This window comes from Eptesicus fuscus, chromosome 17 (assembly GCF_027574615.1).
Source record: "Eptesicus fuscus isolate TK198812 chromosome 17, DD_ASM_mEF_20220401, whole genome shotgun sequence".
Lineage (NCBI taxonomy): Eukaryota > Metazoa > Chordata > Mammalia > Chiroptera > Vespertilionidae > Eptesicus > Eptesicus fuscus.
Window position 1 is genome coordinate 2,866,598 of NC_072489.1, and position 15,890 is coordinate 2,882,487.

The 15,890-nt window shown below is 41.1% G+C and overlaps 1 protein-coding gene across 8 annotated transcripts in view; it reads left to right on the forward strand.

Moving 5' to 3' along the window:
* Positions 1–15,890, forward strand: part of SHLD2 (shieldin complex subunit 2) — a 74,342-nt gene that overhangs the window by 15,748 nt on the left and 42,704 nt on the right. For all 8 annotated transcript variants that reach the window (XM_054728861.1, XM_054728863.1, XM_008149072.3 and 5 more), the window contains 2 exons: positions 7,101–7,295; positions 7,427–7,561. In XM_054728861.1, the coding sequence (XP_054584836.1) occupies positions 7,101–7,295; positions 7,427–7,561 (330 nt within the window). The remainder of the gene's footprint in view (positions 1–7,100; positions 7,296–7,426; positions 7,562–15,890) is intronic.

Below are 15,890 nucleotides of genomic sequence, written 5' to 3' on the forward strand. Positions count from 1 at the left end.
CAGTCAATTTTTAATTTGGGGATTTCCTTAAAAGATTTAAGTTTAATGTTTTATTATGAACTAGAGGCCTGGTGCACGGATTCCTGCACGGGTGTGGTCTGGCCGGCCTACCTTGATGGGGGCCAATCGGGCTGGGCCGGGCCGGCAGTGGGAGGTGGGAAGCGGATGTGAGAGGTTGTGTGTGTGTGGGGGGGCGCTTATTGGGCCCCGATCAGGCCGGTTGGCTGCCACAGTGTGCGTCATAGCAACTGGTCATTCTGGTCATTCCATTGTTCCGGTCTCTTGGCTTTTATATATATAGATATTTGAAGTTATTACGTCTTAGCATATTTCGAAGGAGCTAAATGGCTTTTAAGTAAAATTAATGATCTTTTATAGATGTTAGTACAACAGAAAGGTAAGGAATGTTTTGAAATAATGAAAATAATGTGGTATGCAAATATTTTGCAAGGGATTTTGCAGATAGATGCTGTAGATCAGGGCTCCTCAACTTTTTAAACAGGAGGCCAGTTCACTGTCCCTCAGACCGTTGGAGGGTCGGACTATAGTTTAAAAAAAACCATGAACAAATTCCTATGCACACTGCACATATCTTATTTTGAAGTAAAAAAACAAAACGGCAAAAACACCCGTATGTGGCCCGCGGGCCGTAGTTTGAAGACGCCTGCTGTAGATAGTTCTGGTTTTAAGGCTAATCTAGTTAAATAATTTCACAACAATCTTCGGACCTAATTCTGGTGGAGAATATCCAGTGGAACCTCTGGGGAGTTTAAGGTTTTGTAGGCAATGTGAACCTTTGTAGAACCTTGTACTAATTGCAATTACATAACCTTGAGAAGTTGCTGCAAAGTCTTGGTTTTATGTTTACATAGGAATTTATATTGCTTTTTCCCCCCACAGGTTAGTAGCCAAATAAAGCATATTCCAAGGTCTTTTTGTTTAATTTAAGGAAATGATTATCAGTTGTTACTTTGAGAATATTGCAATGGTTTTTATTCTGAAAGAATAGAAAAAGCAAGTAATAACAAATCTTGAGAGCATTCTTCTGAACAATATATTTTTGGAAAACACTTCTGTTCTTTTCTCATTATAGTGAAGTGTTACATATTTTATAAACCTAGCCCTGCTAATGTGAGAGGATATCAATTTACTTAAATATTAAATATGATTAGATATATAAATCAAAGTTCACACAATGATTCATGAACTACACTATTTTATTTGGAACCTAAATAATTGATGTTTCTGTATAAGTTTTTATGAAATAGGGATAAGGGATCTTTCTTTTCTTCCCAAAGCTCCATATTGTAACAAAGAATAAAGCCCAGAGAAATAATGTACAAGTTAACAGAACTCATTATTGACAGAGTCAGAATTTGAACCCAGTTCTTGTCATTTGCTAGAAATATTATGAAGGGGCAATCAGGGAGATCTGGTTTGTGAAGGAGATATTTGGAGTGGGGTTTTACTGTAACATATGGGATCTCCTTATCTCCACTCTTCCTCTCTTTCCCATATTCATCTTTCATACTGTCTACTTTTCTCTTATGTTCATTATCTTTATTAGTGATATCACCGTTGTTTTGTGAAATTCATTTAGGAATAGAGTGATTTTAATCAGAATAGATTTCATGTATCAAATTTTCAATATGTTAAAACATTTTTTATCCATCCATTCAACTGTGCTAGAAATATTGATATCATCTTGAATCTTTTTTTTTACCCTTCACCTCTAAGTGTTTTTTGGATTCTACCCTGAACTATTTTGCAAATCTATCACCCTCTTTCCCTTCACATAGCCTTGCCTGGTTTCCACTGCTCTTTGTATCCCAATGGACAGTTACTAGCCTCCTAAAGGTTCCTCCTACTCTCTCCCCTGTGAAAATTGATTCCTCTACATTAAAGGGTACACAAAGTTAGAGGGAAGGCATTACATATTTTTCACTAATTGCTAACTAAAATTAGTATTTCCTTCTATTATGAATAAGTCAACAATCCCCAGTAATATTAGCAGCACTTGTGACTTGGTCACCAATGGAAAGCATATAGGTTTCATATCACATTACAGTTGTTGAAGATAACTTGAATATCATCTATGCCTATGATACTTTGGCATACTTTGAAATTTTAGTAGTGTTACATATATTTGCTATATCTTTTTATTTAAAGTATTAATAAGGCACATAAATTATATCACAGTTTTTAAATATTTTAATTACTGTATGTCCATATAATTGGTTTTGTAATCCTCTCTCATTTTATGCATTTAAAATATTATCTACACTAATAAAAGAGAAAGATGCAAATTGACTGTACCTTTGTGATGCCCACCAGCCAATCAAGAGTGAGTATGCAAATTAACCCAACAAAGATAGTGGGTTAATTTGCATATGCAGGCGTCTCGCACCACCCCAGCCACTCCGGGCCTCTGGGCAGCGTGGGAAGGTGGAAAGGTGGCTCCAGCTGGAGCGAAGCGGTGCTGGCAGCCAGGGGAAGGAAGGCCCATTCTTGCACGAATCTTTGTGCATCGGGCCTCTAGTTCTGTAATAAAATTCTAAAATTAGATAATAATTGCAGTTGGTCTTTGTGAAAGACTAAAAAAACACACTGAATTGTACATTTTGAAATGGTGCATTTTATGTTTGTGAAATTATCTATATATATAAAAGCCTAAGCTACCATTATGACTGAATGACCGGAACTACTGGTCAACCAGTCGCTATGAGAGGGAAGAGGTGGGGAGGCAGGGAACCATGCAGTGGCGGGGCACCGACACGGCATCGGCATCTGGCATCTGTTCCTTCTGCACCCGGCCCAGTGACCGTTGGCTCCTCTCCCAACCCTGCCAGGGCCTTTGGGCCCTGGGCTAGGACGGGGGGTGATGGCAGACACAGCCCCTTTCCCAGGGGGGCCGAGGGCCGGCTCCCTCCTTGGGGGCCGGCAGCCAACCTCCTGCGCCCCATCCCTCCCCCTGGCTGGCCAACTTCTCACAGTCTCCCCCCAATCTTCCCCCCCGGCCAGCAGACCCCCATCAGCCTGGCCCCGATTGGCCCTGATTGCCGGCCAGGCCTAGGGACCTCACCCGTGCATGAATTCATTCACTGGGCCTCTAGTAGCTAAATAAAGCTGTCATAAAAACATTATTTTGATAATGGGTCCATAGCCTTTATCAGACTATGTATCTGTAGTACCTAAGGCTTGCAACCCCCTTCTCTTTGCCTGGAAATGTACCCCCAGCTCCCAGTTGCTACCTAGAAAACTAGATACTTTTCCAAAACCGAGAATAAACATTCTTTCAATAAAGCCTCTTCCAACTTCCTGGGCAGTTCTTTTTGTGTGTTCTTAGAAATGCTTGTGTAGGTCTCTCATACTTTAACCCCACTGTTTATTTTTTTATTTTTTATTTTATTTATTTATTTATTTTTAAATTTCTTTATTGATTAAGGTGTCACATATTTGTCCTCATCCCCCCATTCCCATCCCACACCCCTCCCCACGGATGCCCCAACCCCCTGTTGAACTTAACCGTTGGATAGGCTCATATGCGTGCACACAAGTCCTTTGGTTGATCTCTCCCCCCTCCTCCCAACCTCCCCTATCCTCCCTCTGAGGCCCGATAGTCCGATCGATGCCTCCTTGTTTCTGGTTCTGTTCTTGTTCCTCAGTCTATGTTGTTCATCATTTCCCCTAGATGAGCGAGATCATATGTCACTAGATATATACTTATAAGAACTGAATGTGAGACGAGCAATAATAGTTATGCTGACAGGCAACCCCACTGTTTATTAACTAGATTGATAGGCCCCTCAATGTTCGGATCATGGCATGATATGTCTTTGTGTCCCTAGCCCCTGATATGAGGCCCGTCACATAGTAGATGGTCTACTGAGTGAGTGCATAATGAGGCTTTAGTGTGGCATAAGAAATACATTAGGATGTGAATGTTACTGAGGGAAGGAAAGAAGAATCATTTTTTCCCCTACTAAAATCAGTTTGTAGTCTCTGCTTTCTAAAAAGTACTTAAGTGTTTTTTGCTAAGATCTTAATTTGATCAGCAATCAATCATATATTCATACATATCTCCCTTTCTTTCAGGGAAATTAAAATTTAATCAGCAAAACTCATCAATTTGTACATTTAAAATGTGTACATTTGCTTGGCTGGCATGGCTCAGTGGTTCAGTATTGACCTATGAACCACGAGGTCATGGTTTGATTTCCAGTCAGGGCACATGTCCGTGTTGCTGGCTTGATACCCAGTGTGGGATGTGCAGGAGGTAGCTAATCAGTGATTCTCTCTCATCATTGATGTTTCTATCTCTCTGTCCCCTTCCCTTCCTCTCTGAAATAAAAAAATTATATTTAAAAATGTGCACATTTTATTGCATATAAAGTTTATCTCAGTAGTCCTGGCCAGGTAGCTCAGCTTGTTAGAGCATCATCCCAATGTGGGTTTGATCTCTGGTCAGGGCATGAAAAAAAAAAAAAGGATTATAAGTATATCTCAATAAAAAAGTAGAAAAAAAATTGAGATAGGAAAGAGAAAAACATCTAAATGGCATAATGACTGATTAATTAAATAACCGATATAACAATGAAGAGAAATACTATAGTGTAGCACAAGCATGTCAAACTTGCAGCCCATGGGCTGCATGTGGCTCACAATGAATATTTTTGTGGCCCAGCCGATATAACGGTATGTAAGAAACATTTTAATAAAAATTTCGTAACTTAATTTTTACAATATGACAAATTGACATAACTACTGGTTTGGTGCACAAATTTGTCCACATAGAAAGGAAATTAATTAGAAGAAATATTTTAATATCACTATTCACCCTTTCTCTATAATAGAAGTGTCAACCAAATTCACAATCGATAATGACAGATTGAAACACATATGTGATTGGTGCCAGTGAGAGCTTTATATGTATCGCACATGCGCAAGTCAACTTAACCTTTTATAGATATAGAATAAACTTGCTTAATTAGACCTGCTTTCTGATTTAGCTAAACTTTTTCCAGCCCAGTGAAGCACCCCAACTTCTCTTTCAGGTAACTGTCAGCAACACAGCAGTAAATACCAACACAAAGCAGATTATTATTGTAGATCACGCAGGGAGGACAAAGGGTAAAATATTTAACTGCAGCAGTGTTTGACTATATTCTACCCAGTGAGAAAACCTGAAGTCATTTTCAAGGTCCACCATTTCTTACTTCTTTTCAGTCTGGTCAAGTTTCTAAACTTTCTAAATCTCTGTTGTCTTGCTAATGAAAAGAAAATAGGATTCCACCGAGTCTCCTGTCTACCTACTCCAGGACTTCCTTGAGGATCAAATGAGATGAGGCACAGGAAAACGCTTCACAGACATTTGGTTAAAGTGTGAAATGTTTGCACCTGGCTATAAAGCAAGCTGTGTTCCTGGACTGAAGGAACTCCAAGGAGGCTAGTCGCTAGGGAGGGGAAGCTGGGTGTTGCTATGTGACGTCATTACCCAGCGCCCACAGTGGAAGTTTCCGGGCTGGGCTCGGCTGGGCTGTGGGCTGCATTTTGCGCCATGGGGTCTCAGCAGTGTTGGCTGCGATTTGGTGGGGCATTGCTCAGGGGTGGTGGTGGGGCCTGTGTCCCACTTGGGGGAAGCTGAGTGTTGCTTTGTGGGTGCCAGGTCCATGGTGCCGTTTCTTTGTAAATGGCCAGTGTGCATCACTGCAGCTCCTGCATTGAGTGTCTGCCCCCTGGTAGTCAGTGTGCATCATAGCAACTGGTTGGGTGGTCAGAGACTTAGTATATTAGCCTTTTATATATGTAGATTATTAATAATGAACTACAACATTCACTAATGACTGATTAATCATGTTGCATTTATTTCCCTTATGTGCAGGCTCACCATTTCTCTCCACTAATACTAGCAGTGAATATTTTAGCAGCTGATTGCCATGTCATTAGTCTTATGCTGACTTGTTTGGTGTGTGCAACAGGAAATATTTTGCTTTTGGAGAGCAAGAAAAATAGTTTTATTTGCGTTACGTTTATTAATTTGTGCAGTTATTCAGTGTCTTGTAAGTTAGTGTTCAAGAAAAAATATTAATTTTTATTAAAATGTTCTATTATTTTATGCTAATGATTACTCATTTATTTCAGTCCTTTGTATTCAGCATATCTCTATAGAAATAAACCTACGTTTCTATGAAAATTGAAGCTTTTGTTTTTTTGCGGCCACATAAACTTAAACCTTGTTTATTTGGCCCATGTTAGCCTTTGAGTTTGACATGCTTGGTGTAGCACAGTGATGGGCAACCTTTTGAGCTTGGTGTGTCAAACTTTGCCAAAAAACTGAGCATAACTCGGGTAGTGTGTCACTTTTGAGGAAAAAACATTATTTCGCAAATGTTTCATCCTCAGGAGCAGCAAATGTTTCATCCTTAGCATGCGGCCGCCTCAGCGGCCACGTGTCATCAGAAATGGCTACGCGTGTCAGTGCTGACACGCCTGTCATAGGTTCGTCATCACTGGTGTAGCACATACTCAAATGCCACATGAGAGTTAGAGATAAAAGGAGAAATCCCTGGGAGCCTAAGTGGTTATTATTCTGTGTAGTATTTGGGAAGGCAGAGAGGAGGATGACAGCGTTGCAGCCAGTGAAATGGTGAGGACAGAGGCTGAGAAGTGGGCAAGAACAAGGCAATTTCAGGGAAAGTCAGTCAGGTGACTTTTAGAGTATTTCAGATGTGACATGCTAAGTCCTGAGGAAGAATGGCACTGGATAGCTGGGAAAGCCATGATCAAATCAGGGATTAGAGAACCAATTGGAGGAGTCAGAAATAACTGGAATGTTGGTCTCGATTAATTGGTGAAAAAATAGAGAAGTGAGGGAACAGGGCAAGGTTTTTTTGAGATAGTACATAATTAGATTTCTATCGATTAAAAATATCAAGTTTATTTTTGCATCTAAATTGATCCAGAAAAACCTGTTTTGTAGAAATGAAATCATGTTTTACATTAATCACACTTTACAACATAAAACGCAGTATAAGAAAGTACTGTGTTGTCATGAAAATATAATGTTCTTTTGTATGTATGTGTGTTTTGTTTTCTTTCAGATTCCAGTATGGTTAGTGATGTTGTACTTCAAGACTTACTGGCATATGTATCTTCAAAGCATTCCCATCTCCGAGACCTCCGTCCGCGGCCACCCCAGGCAGTGAGCAGTGTGGAGTTTGTGGCTCTGGAGCAACTCCAGCCCGGCCTGCTAGTCCATGCGCTGCTCAGAGTGGTGGATGTCACTGTACTGACAGGTGATCATTTGGGGCAACTCCTTAATTGTAGATTCTAAAATAAGATACAAAATCTTCTTAGTATACAATTTGGTTATCATTATATATTTATCATTAGACATTGTAAATAAAACAGTCCTTTTTTCCCCCAGAGGCGGTATATAGTTATAGAGGACAGAAGCAAAGGAAAGTTCTGTTAACAGTGGAACAGGCCCAAGGTCAACATTATGTGCTTGTATTATGGGGTCGTGGAGCAGCCTGGTACCCTCAACTTCAAAGGAAAAAAGGTAAATACAACAAAAAGCTTTTAATCTACTTATAGTTATGTAAATGGTTAATGCTTATGAGCCTAAGTGAGAATCTTAAGAGGTTAGATTACATTTGAAATATGAGATTATGATTAAATATTCTTCTGTTATAATTTTATACCTAATGTAAGCAAATCAGTAATCCAAAAAGTCCTTTATAATTAACAGTAGTAAAAGAAAAGCTTCCACTTATTCCTAAATATACTACTTTACCATTTAAGTGGAGGTCTGATCTCCTTCAGACAATGTTCCTTAAAATTTTAATTCTGGCCCTAACCGGTTTGGCTCAGTGGATAGAGCGTCGGCCTGCGGACTCAAGGGTCTCAGGTTCGATTCCTGTCAAGGGCATGTACCTTGGTTGCGGGCACACCCTCAGTAGGGCGTGTGCAGGAGGCAGCTGATCGATGTTTCTCTCTCATCGATGTTTCTAACTCTCTATCCCTCTCCCTTTCTCTCTGTAAAAATCAATAAAATATATTTTAAAAAAATTTTAATTCTGGAGAAGCTTCTACAACTTTTATTCAGCCAAAGTCCTCTGCTAAATAAACCTCTCTCTGGTATAGTTTGATGTTCAACCACTTTGCCATGCTGGCCAGGCTATTGCAGTTATTTTAAACTAGGGGCCCAGTGCATGAATTTGTGCACCTTGAAAGGAACTGTGGGCTGCGAGGCTGCGGTAGGCATAGGGATGGGTCTTGGCTCATCATCCATGCCCCCACCTGGCCCCTCCTGGCGCGGCCCCCGGTCTCCTGTCTGCGATTGGGGCCGGTGCAGTCAGCAGGTACAAGTGGTGGCTGCTGCTCCGATCACTCCTCAGGAGCAGCGGGAGGTGGAGAAGCCCTCAGGGACGATCAGGGCCCGCAGCTGCTGCTCACACTTGCTGATGGCGCTAAGAGATTGGGACCAGCGCCGGGCACTGGCAGCAGGTGCGAACGGGGCTGGTGCTGGCAGTGGGTGCAGGTGGTGGCTCTGGCGCCGTCAGCGGGTGTGAGCGGGGCCGGCCGTCACCAGCAGCAGGTGTGAGCAGCGGCTGCCAGCTTCGATCTCCCCTCAGGAGCAGGGGGAGGTGGAGAAGCCCTGAGGGGAGATCGGGACCAGCAGCTGCTGCTCGCACCCACTGATGGCGCCAAGCTATTGGGGCTGGTGTTGGGCGCCAGCAGTGGGTGTGAGCGGTGGCTCCGGCGCCAGCTGCAGGTGTGAGTGGGGCTGGTGCTGGCAGCAGGTGTGAGTGCCAGGCAGGACTGCAGCACATGGGAGCAAAGAATTTTCAGTAACCACCAGAGGCTCGCCCCGATGACAGAAATGGGCACTCTGACTTGGCTGGTGCCCCCACTCACCTGCTCCACCATCCCGCCATGCCCGACACCCGCCATGTTCTGTGCATGCCCCCTGGTGGTCAGCACACATCATAGCATCTGGTTGTTCGGTTGTTCCAGTTGTTCTGCCATTTGATCTATTTGCATATTAGCCTTTTATTATATAGGATGTGTAGATTACTAGCCATCCATAGAATGTTTATGTTTAAAATATGACCCATGATTACATTTTTCTTTACAGTACAAATTAATAATCTATCATGTATTGAATAAGTGGAATTGATGTTTTAATAAAATAGTACATTTTTCTTCTGGATATTATGTCATCCTTTAGTTGTAACAGTCAGAGATAATATAATTAGTGGCTCATGAGTTATTTTACCCTGATAAACTAATTCAGAGATTAAGTGTGTGATCATTCTATTTACCTGAATATCTCTTCCCAAACTTTTACCTACAAAATAGTTACCTAAAGATAGAATCTGTCACACTGTCTCCCTTAATCATTAATAGCCTATGACTAAGATTTGAGATAAGTTTGACTTTTGGCTTTTATGTTATGATCAAACAGTGACAAACATTTGGTTAGTTGAGAAATAGGATAAACATATGTCAATGATAGATTAACTTTCATTATTGACCACTGTTTCATCGCCAGAACATGAGTCTAGTGCATGCTGATCAAAATGTAGGCCAGAGGTGTTATTCCAGTTCTAATGAAGCTATAGCAAAGCAGATTGCTCCATGCTTAATGGGAATATTCTCTTAAAATGAATAGCTATTGGGCTAATAGAAGAGAAAGTATAGTTTACTCTAGATAATTCTATGGTATTTAGGTTAATACTGAAAATTTATGAATCAAAGCATAAAGATGTATTTGTTCTTTATTCATTCGTTCAGCATACTTATAACCATGAATTAAAAAAAATTCACCTTTATTGTTGAAACTAGAGGCCCAGTGCAGGAAATTTGTGCACTGGGGTGGGGGAGGATGTCCCTCAGCCCAGCCTGCACCCTCTCCAATCTGGGACCCCTCGGGGGATGTCTGACTGCCTGTTTAGGCCCAATCCCTGTGGAAAACCGGCAGTCGGACATCCCTCTCACAATCCAGGACTGCTGGCTCCCAACTGCTCGCCTGCCTGCCTGCCTGATGACCCTAACTGCTTCTGCCTGCCAGCCTGATCACTCCTAACCACTCCCCTGCCAGCCTGATTGACGCCTAACTGCTTCCCTGCTGGCCTGATTGCTCCCAACTGTCCTCCCCTGCCAGTCCAGTCGCCCCCAACTGCCCTCCCATGCCAGCCCAGTCACCCCAACTGCCCTCCCCTGCCATCCTGGTTGCTCCCAACTGTCCTCCCCTGCTGGCCCGAGTGCCCCTAACTGCCCTCCCCTGCTGGCCTGGTCACCCCTAACTGTCCTCCCCTGCCAGCCTGGTCACCCCTAACTGTCCTCCCCTGCCGGCCCGGTTGCCCCTAACTGCTTTCCCCTTTAGGCCCAGTCACCCCTAACTGCCTTCCCCTGCCGGCCCAGTCACCCCCAACTGCCCTCCCCTGCCGGCCCAGTCACTCCTAACTGCCCTCCCCTGCTGGCCTGGTCACCCCTAACCATCCTCCCCTGCCGGCCTGGTCGCCCCTAACTGCCCTCCTCTGCTGGCCCGGTCCCTCCCAACTGCCCTCTTCTGCAGGCCCGGTCCCCCCCAACTGTCCTCCCCTGCCAGCCTGGTTGCCCCCAACTGCCCTCCCCTTCAGGCTCGGTCACCCCCAACTGCCCTCCCCTACCAGCCTGGTCACTTCCAACTGCCCTCCCCTGCTGGCCTGGTTGCCCCTAATTGCCTTCCCCTGCAGGCCCAGTCGCCCCTAACTGCCTTCCCCTGCAGGCCCGATCACCCCCAACTGCCCTCCCCTGCTGGCCTGGTCACCCCTAACTGCCCTCCCCTGCCGGCCATCTTTTGGTGGCCATCTTGTGACCATATGGGAGCGGCCATCTTGTGTGTTGGAGTGATGGTCAATTTGCATATAACTTCTTTATTATATAGGATAATTACAGATGCCCCCTCCCTTTTTCCTCCCCAGTGACCTCTTCCTTCTCCCCACTCCTGTGCCCTCCTCAGGCCTTTTCCCACTATTGTCCCATGGATTATGCATATATGCATATAAGTTCTTTGGTGGATCTCTTTCCACTCTTCCCCTTCTCTGTGAGAATCCTCAACCTCTCTTTCCACTCTTCCCCTTCTCTCTGAGAATCCATGAGAATACCTCCATGTCTCTGGCTCTATTTTGTTCCTCAGTTTATTTTGCTCATTAGATTCCACATATGTGAGATCATGTGATAATTTGTTTTTCTCCGACTGGCTTATTTCACTTAGCATAATACTCTCCAGGTGCCTCCAGGCTACCTTAAAGGGTAAGAGATCCTTCTTTTTTATTGCTGCATAGTATTTCATGTTGTAAATGTACCACAGCTTTTTTATCCACTCATCTACTGATGGGCATTTGAGCTGTTTCCAGATCTTAGCTATTGTAAATTGTGCTGCTATGAACATAGGGGTGCATATATACTTTCTGATTGGTGTTTCTAGTTTCTTGGGATATATTCCTAGAAATGGGATCACTGGGTCAAATGGGAGTTCCATTTTTAATTTTTTGAGGAAACTCCATACTGTTTTCCATAGTGCCTACACCAGTCTGCATTCCTACAAGCAGTGCACGAGGGTTCCTTTTTTTCCACATCCTTGCCAGCACTTGTCATTTGTTGATTTATTGATGGTAGCCATTTGGCAGGTGTCGTTTTAATTTGCATGTCTCTGATGATTAGTGACGTTGAGTATTTTTATTTGTTTCTTGGTCATATTTCTTAATTGGATTGTTTCTCTTCCTTTTGTTGAGTTATATGAGTACTTTATATATTTTGGAAATTAACCCCTTATTAGATGTATCATTGGCAAATATGTTCTCCCATACAGTAGGTTCCCTTTTATTTTGATGCTGGTTTATTTTGCTGTGCAGAAGCTTTTTATTTTGATGTAGTCCCATTTGTATATATTTTTTCCTTTGTTGTGCTAGTATCTGAAAATTCTGCTATGTGAAATGTCTGAGATTTTGCTGCCTACATTTTCTTCTAGGATTTTTATAGTTTCACGACTTACATTTAAGTTTTTTTATCCAATTTGAGTTTATTCTTGTGTATGGTGTAAGTTGGTGGTATAGTTTTTCTTTTTCTTTTTTTTGGCATGTACCTGTCTAATTTTCCCCACAACGTTTATTGAAGAGACAGTCTTTACTCTATTGTATGATCTTGTCTTGCTTCCTTTGTCAAATATTAATTGAGCATAATGGCTTGAGTCGATTTCTGGATTCTCTATTCTGTTCCAATAGTCTATATGCCTGTTCTTGTGCTAGTACCAGCTTGTTATGAGTACAGTGGCTTTGTAGTATAGCTTGATATCCGATGTTGTGATCCCTCCAACTTTTTTCTTCTTTCTTAAGAATGCTGTGACGATTTGAGGTCTTTTTTGGTTCCATATAAATTTTGGGGGTATTTATTCTAGCTCTGTGAAATATGCCATTGGTATTTTAGTAGAAATTGCATTGAATCTATAGAATGCTTTGTGTAGCATGTACATTTTAATGATGTCGATTCTTCCAATCCATGAACATGGTATATTCTTCCACTTGTTTATATCTTCTATCTCTTTTTTAAACATTCTATAATTTTCCAAGTATAGGTCTTTTACCTCTTTGGTTATATTTATTCCTAAGTATCTTATTTTTGTTGTTGTAATGGTAAATGGGATTGTTTGTTTAGTTTCTCTTTCTAAGAGTTCATTATTGGTATATAAAAATGCCAATGATTTTTGGGTGTTAATTTTGTATCATTGCTGAGAGTTTGTATCAAAAATGTGTTGGATTTTGTGAAATGCTTTTTCTGCATCTAGTAATATGATCATGTTATTATTGTCTTTCAATTTGTTTATCTGATGTATCATGTTTATTGATTTGCAAATATTGTACCAGCCTTGTATCTCTGGAACAAATTCTACTTGTTCATGGTGTATGATATTTGTAATATATTGCTGGATCCAATTTGCTAATATTTTGTTGAGAATTTTAGCATCTATGTTCATCAGGGATATTGGCCTGTAGTTCTCTTTCATTCGTCTTATCTGGTTTTGGTATTAGGATAATACTGGCTTCGTGAAAAGAGCTTGGAAGTGTTCCTTTCTCTTGGATTTTTTGAAATAGTTTGAGAATGATAGGTGCTAGTTCTTTTTTTTTTTTTTTAAGATAGTTTATTTTGTTTTAAATTTTGTTGTAACATGAGTTGCACATTTTTTTATATATATATTTTATTGAGGTATTATATGTGTACATATCTTACCATTACCCCCCCACCCCACACCCACACATGCCCTCACCCCCCAGAGTTTTGCGTCCATTGTTTATGCTTATATGCATGCATACAAGTCCTTCATTTGATTTCATAACTCCCCCACCAAGTGCTAGTTCTTTTTTGAATATTTGGTGAACTCCCCTGTGAAGCCTGCCAGGCCAGGGCATTTGTTTGCTGGGAGGTTTTTTTGTTGGATATTTTTTTAAATCCTCACTCAAAGATATATTTGTTCTTTGATTTTTAGAGAGAGTGGAAGGGAGCAGGAGAGTCAGAGTGAGAAAATCTATGTGTGAGATACGTCGATTGGTTGCCTCCCACACATATCCCAATGGGGTCTGGGGATCAAGCCTGCAACTAAGTACCTGCCCCTGCATCTAAGTACCTGGAATCAAACCTGTGACCCTTTGGTCTGCAGGCCGACATTCTTTCCCCTGAGTCAAACTGACCAGGGCAGGTATTCTTTTTATTTTTATTACTGCTTCAATTTCATCAGTTGTTATCGGCCTATTCAGGTTTTCTGATTCTTCCTGATTCAGTTTTGGAAGGTTGTATTTTTCTAGGAATTTGTCCTTTTCATCCAAGTTTTCCAGCTTATTGGCATATAGCTGTTAATTGTATTTGCTTATATTCCTTTGTATTTCTGTGGTGTCATTTGTTACGCCACCTCTCTCATTTCTGATTTTATTTATTTAGGCCCTCTCTCTTTGTTTCTCCATGAGTCTGGCTAGAAGTTCATCAATACTGTTTATTTTCCCAAAGAACCAGCTCTTGGTTTTATTGACCTTTTGTATTGATTTTTTAGTCTCTATGTCATTTATTTCTGCTCTGATCTCTATTATTTCCTTCTTTCTACTTTTTGTTCTAATTCTTTAAGTTGTAGGGTTAGATAGTTTATTAGCAATTTTTGTTTTGTTTTGTTTTGTTTTTGTTTCTTGAGGTAGGCCTGTGGTGCCTTGAACTTCCCTCTCAGGACTGCTTTTGCTGTGTCCCATAGGTTTGGAGATGTTGTATGTTCATTTTCATTTTTTTTCTACAAGTTTTTAATTTCTTCCTTGGTCTCATTGGTTACCCATTCATTGTTTAATAACATGCTATTTAACCTTCGTGTGTTTGAATGTTTGGGGGTGGTTTTATTGTAGTTAATCTCTAGTTTTATGCCATTGTGATCCGAGAAGATGCTTGATATGATTTCATTACTCTAGGTCTTATAGTGACTTAGTTTGTGTCCTAACATGTGGTCTATCTTTGAGATAATCCCATGTGTATTTGAGAAGAATGTATATTCTGCAGCTTTGAGCTGAAATGTTCTGAAAATGTCTATTAAATCCTTTTGATCTATTGTGTCATTTAGGGTCACTGTTTCCTTGTTGATTTTTCTGTCAGGAAGATCTCTCTAGTGATATAAGAGGGGTGATAAAATCCCCATACTATGACTATATTGCTGTCAATCTCTCCCTTTAAATCCTCCAGAAGATTTTTAAAAATATGTATTTGGGTGTGTTTACCAGGGTTATGTCCTCTTGTTGTATTGATCCCTTTAGTATTATGTAATGACCTTCTTTGTATCTTGTTATGGCCTTTGCTTTGAAGTCTGTTTTGTCAGATATGAGTATTTCTACCCTGGCTTGTTTTTTTTCTTCCATTTTTCACTTTCATCCTGTTAGAGTCCTTAGTTCTTAGGTGGGTCTTTTTGTTGATAGCATATAAATAGGTCATGTTTTTGTACCCATTCAGCTACCCTATGTCTTTTAATTAGAGCATTTATGTCATTTACATTTAAGGTTATTATTGATAGGTACTTATTTGTTGCCATTTTTATTCTTTATGTCTATGTTCCCCCCTCTCTTTCTATTTCTTCTTACAACAGTCCCTTCAGCATCTCTTGCAGTGCTGGTTTGGTGGTAATAAACCCCTTTACCTTCTTTTTGTCTGTGTATCTTCTAATTTCGCCTTCAATTTTGAATGATAGCCTTGCTGGATAGAGTAGTCTTAGAGTCAGTTCCTTGTTTTTCATTACCTTGAATACTCCATGCCATTCCCTTCTGGTCTGAAGTGTTTCTATAGAGAAATCAGCTGACAGCCTAATGGGAGCTCTTTTGTAGGTAAATTCTGTCTCTCTTGCAGGCTATAAGATTCTTTCTTTGTCTTTAAAAAAAAAATATTTTATTGATTTTTTTACAGAGAGGAAAGGAGAGGGATAGAGAGTTAGAAACATCTATGAGAGAGAAGCATCGATCAGCTGCCTCCTGCACATCTCCTACTGGGGATGTGCCTGCAACCAAGGTACATGCCCTTGACCGGAATCGAACCTGGTATTCTTCAGTCCCTAGGCCGACGCTCTATCCACTGAGCCAGGGCTCTTTCTTTGTCTTTAACATTTGCCATTTTAATTATGATGTGTCTTGGTGTGGGTCTTTTTGTGTTCATCTTGATTGGGACCCTGTGTTTCCTGGACTTGTGTGACTTTACCAGGTTAGGTAAGTAAGTTTTCAGTCATTATTTCTTCTAACAGGTTCTCTATTCCTTACTCAGCTTCTTCTTTTTCTGGTACTCTAATTTTGCAGATGTTTTTAACTTTCATGTTGTCCCAAAGCTTCCTTAAA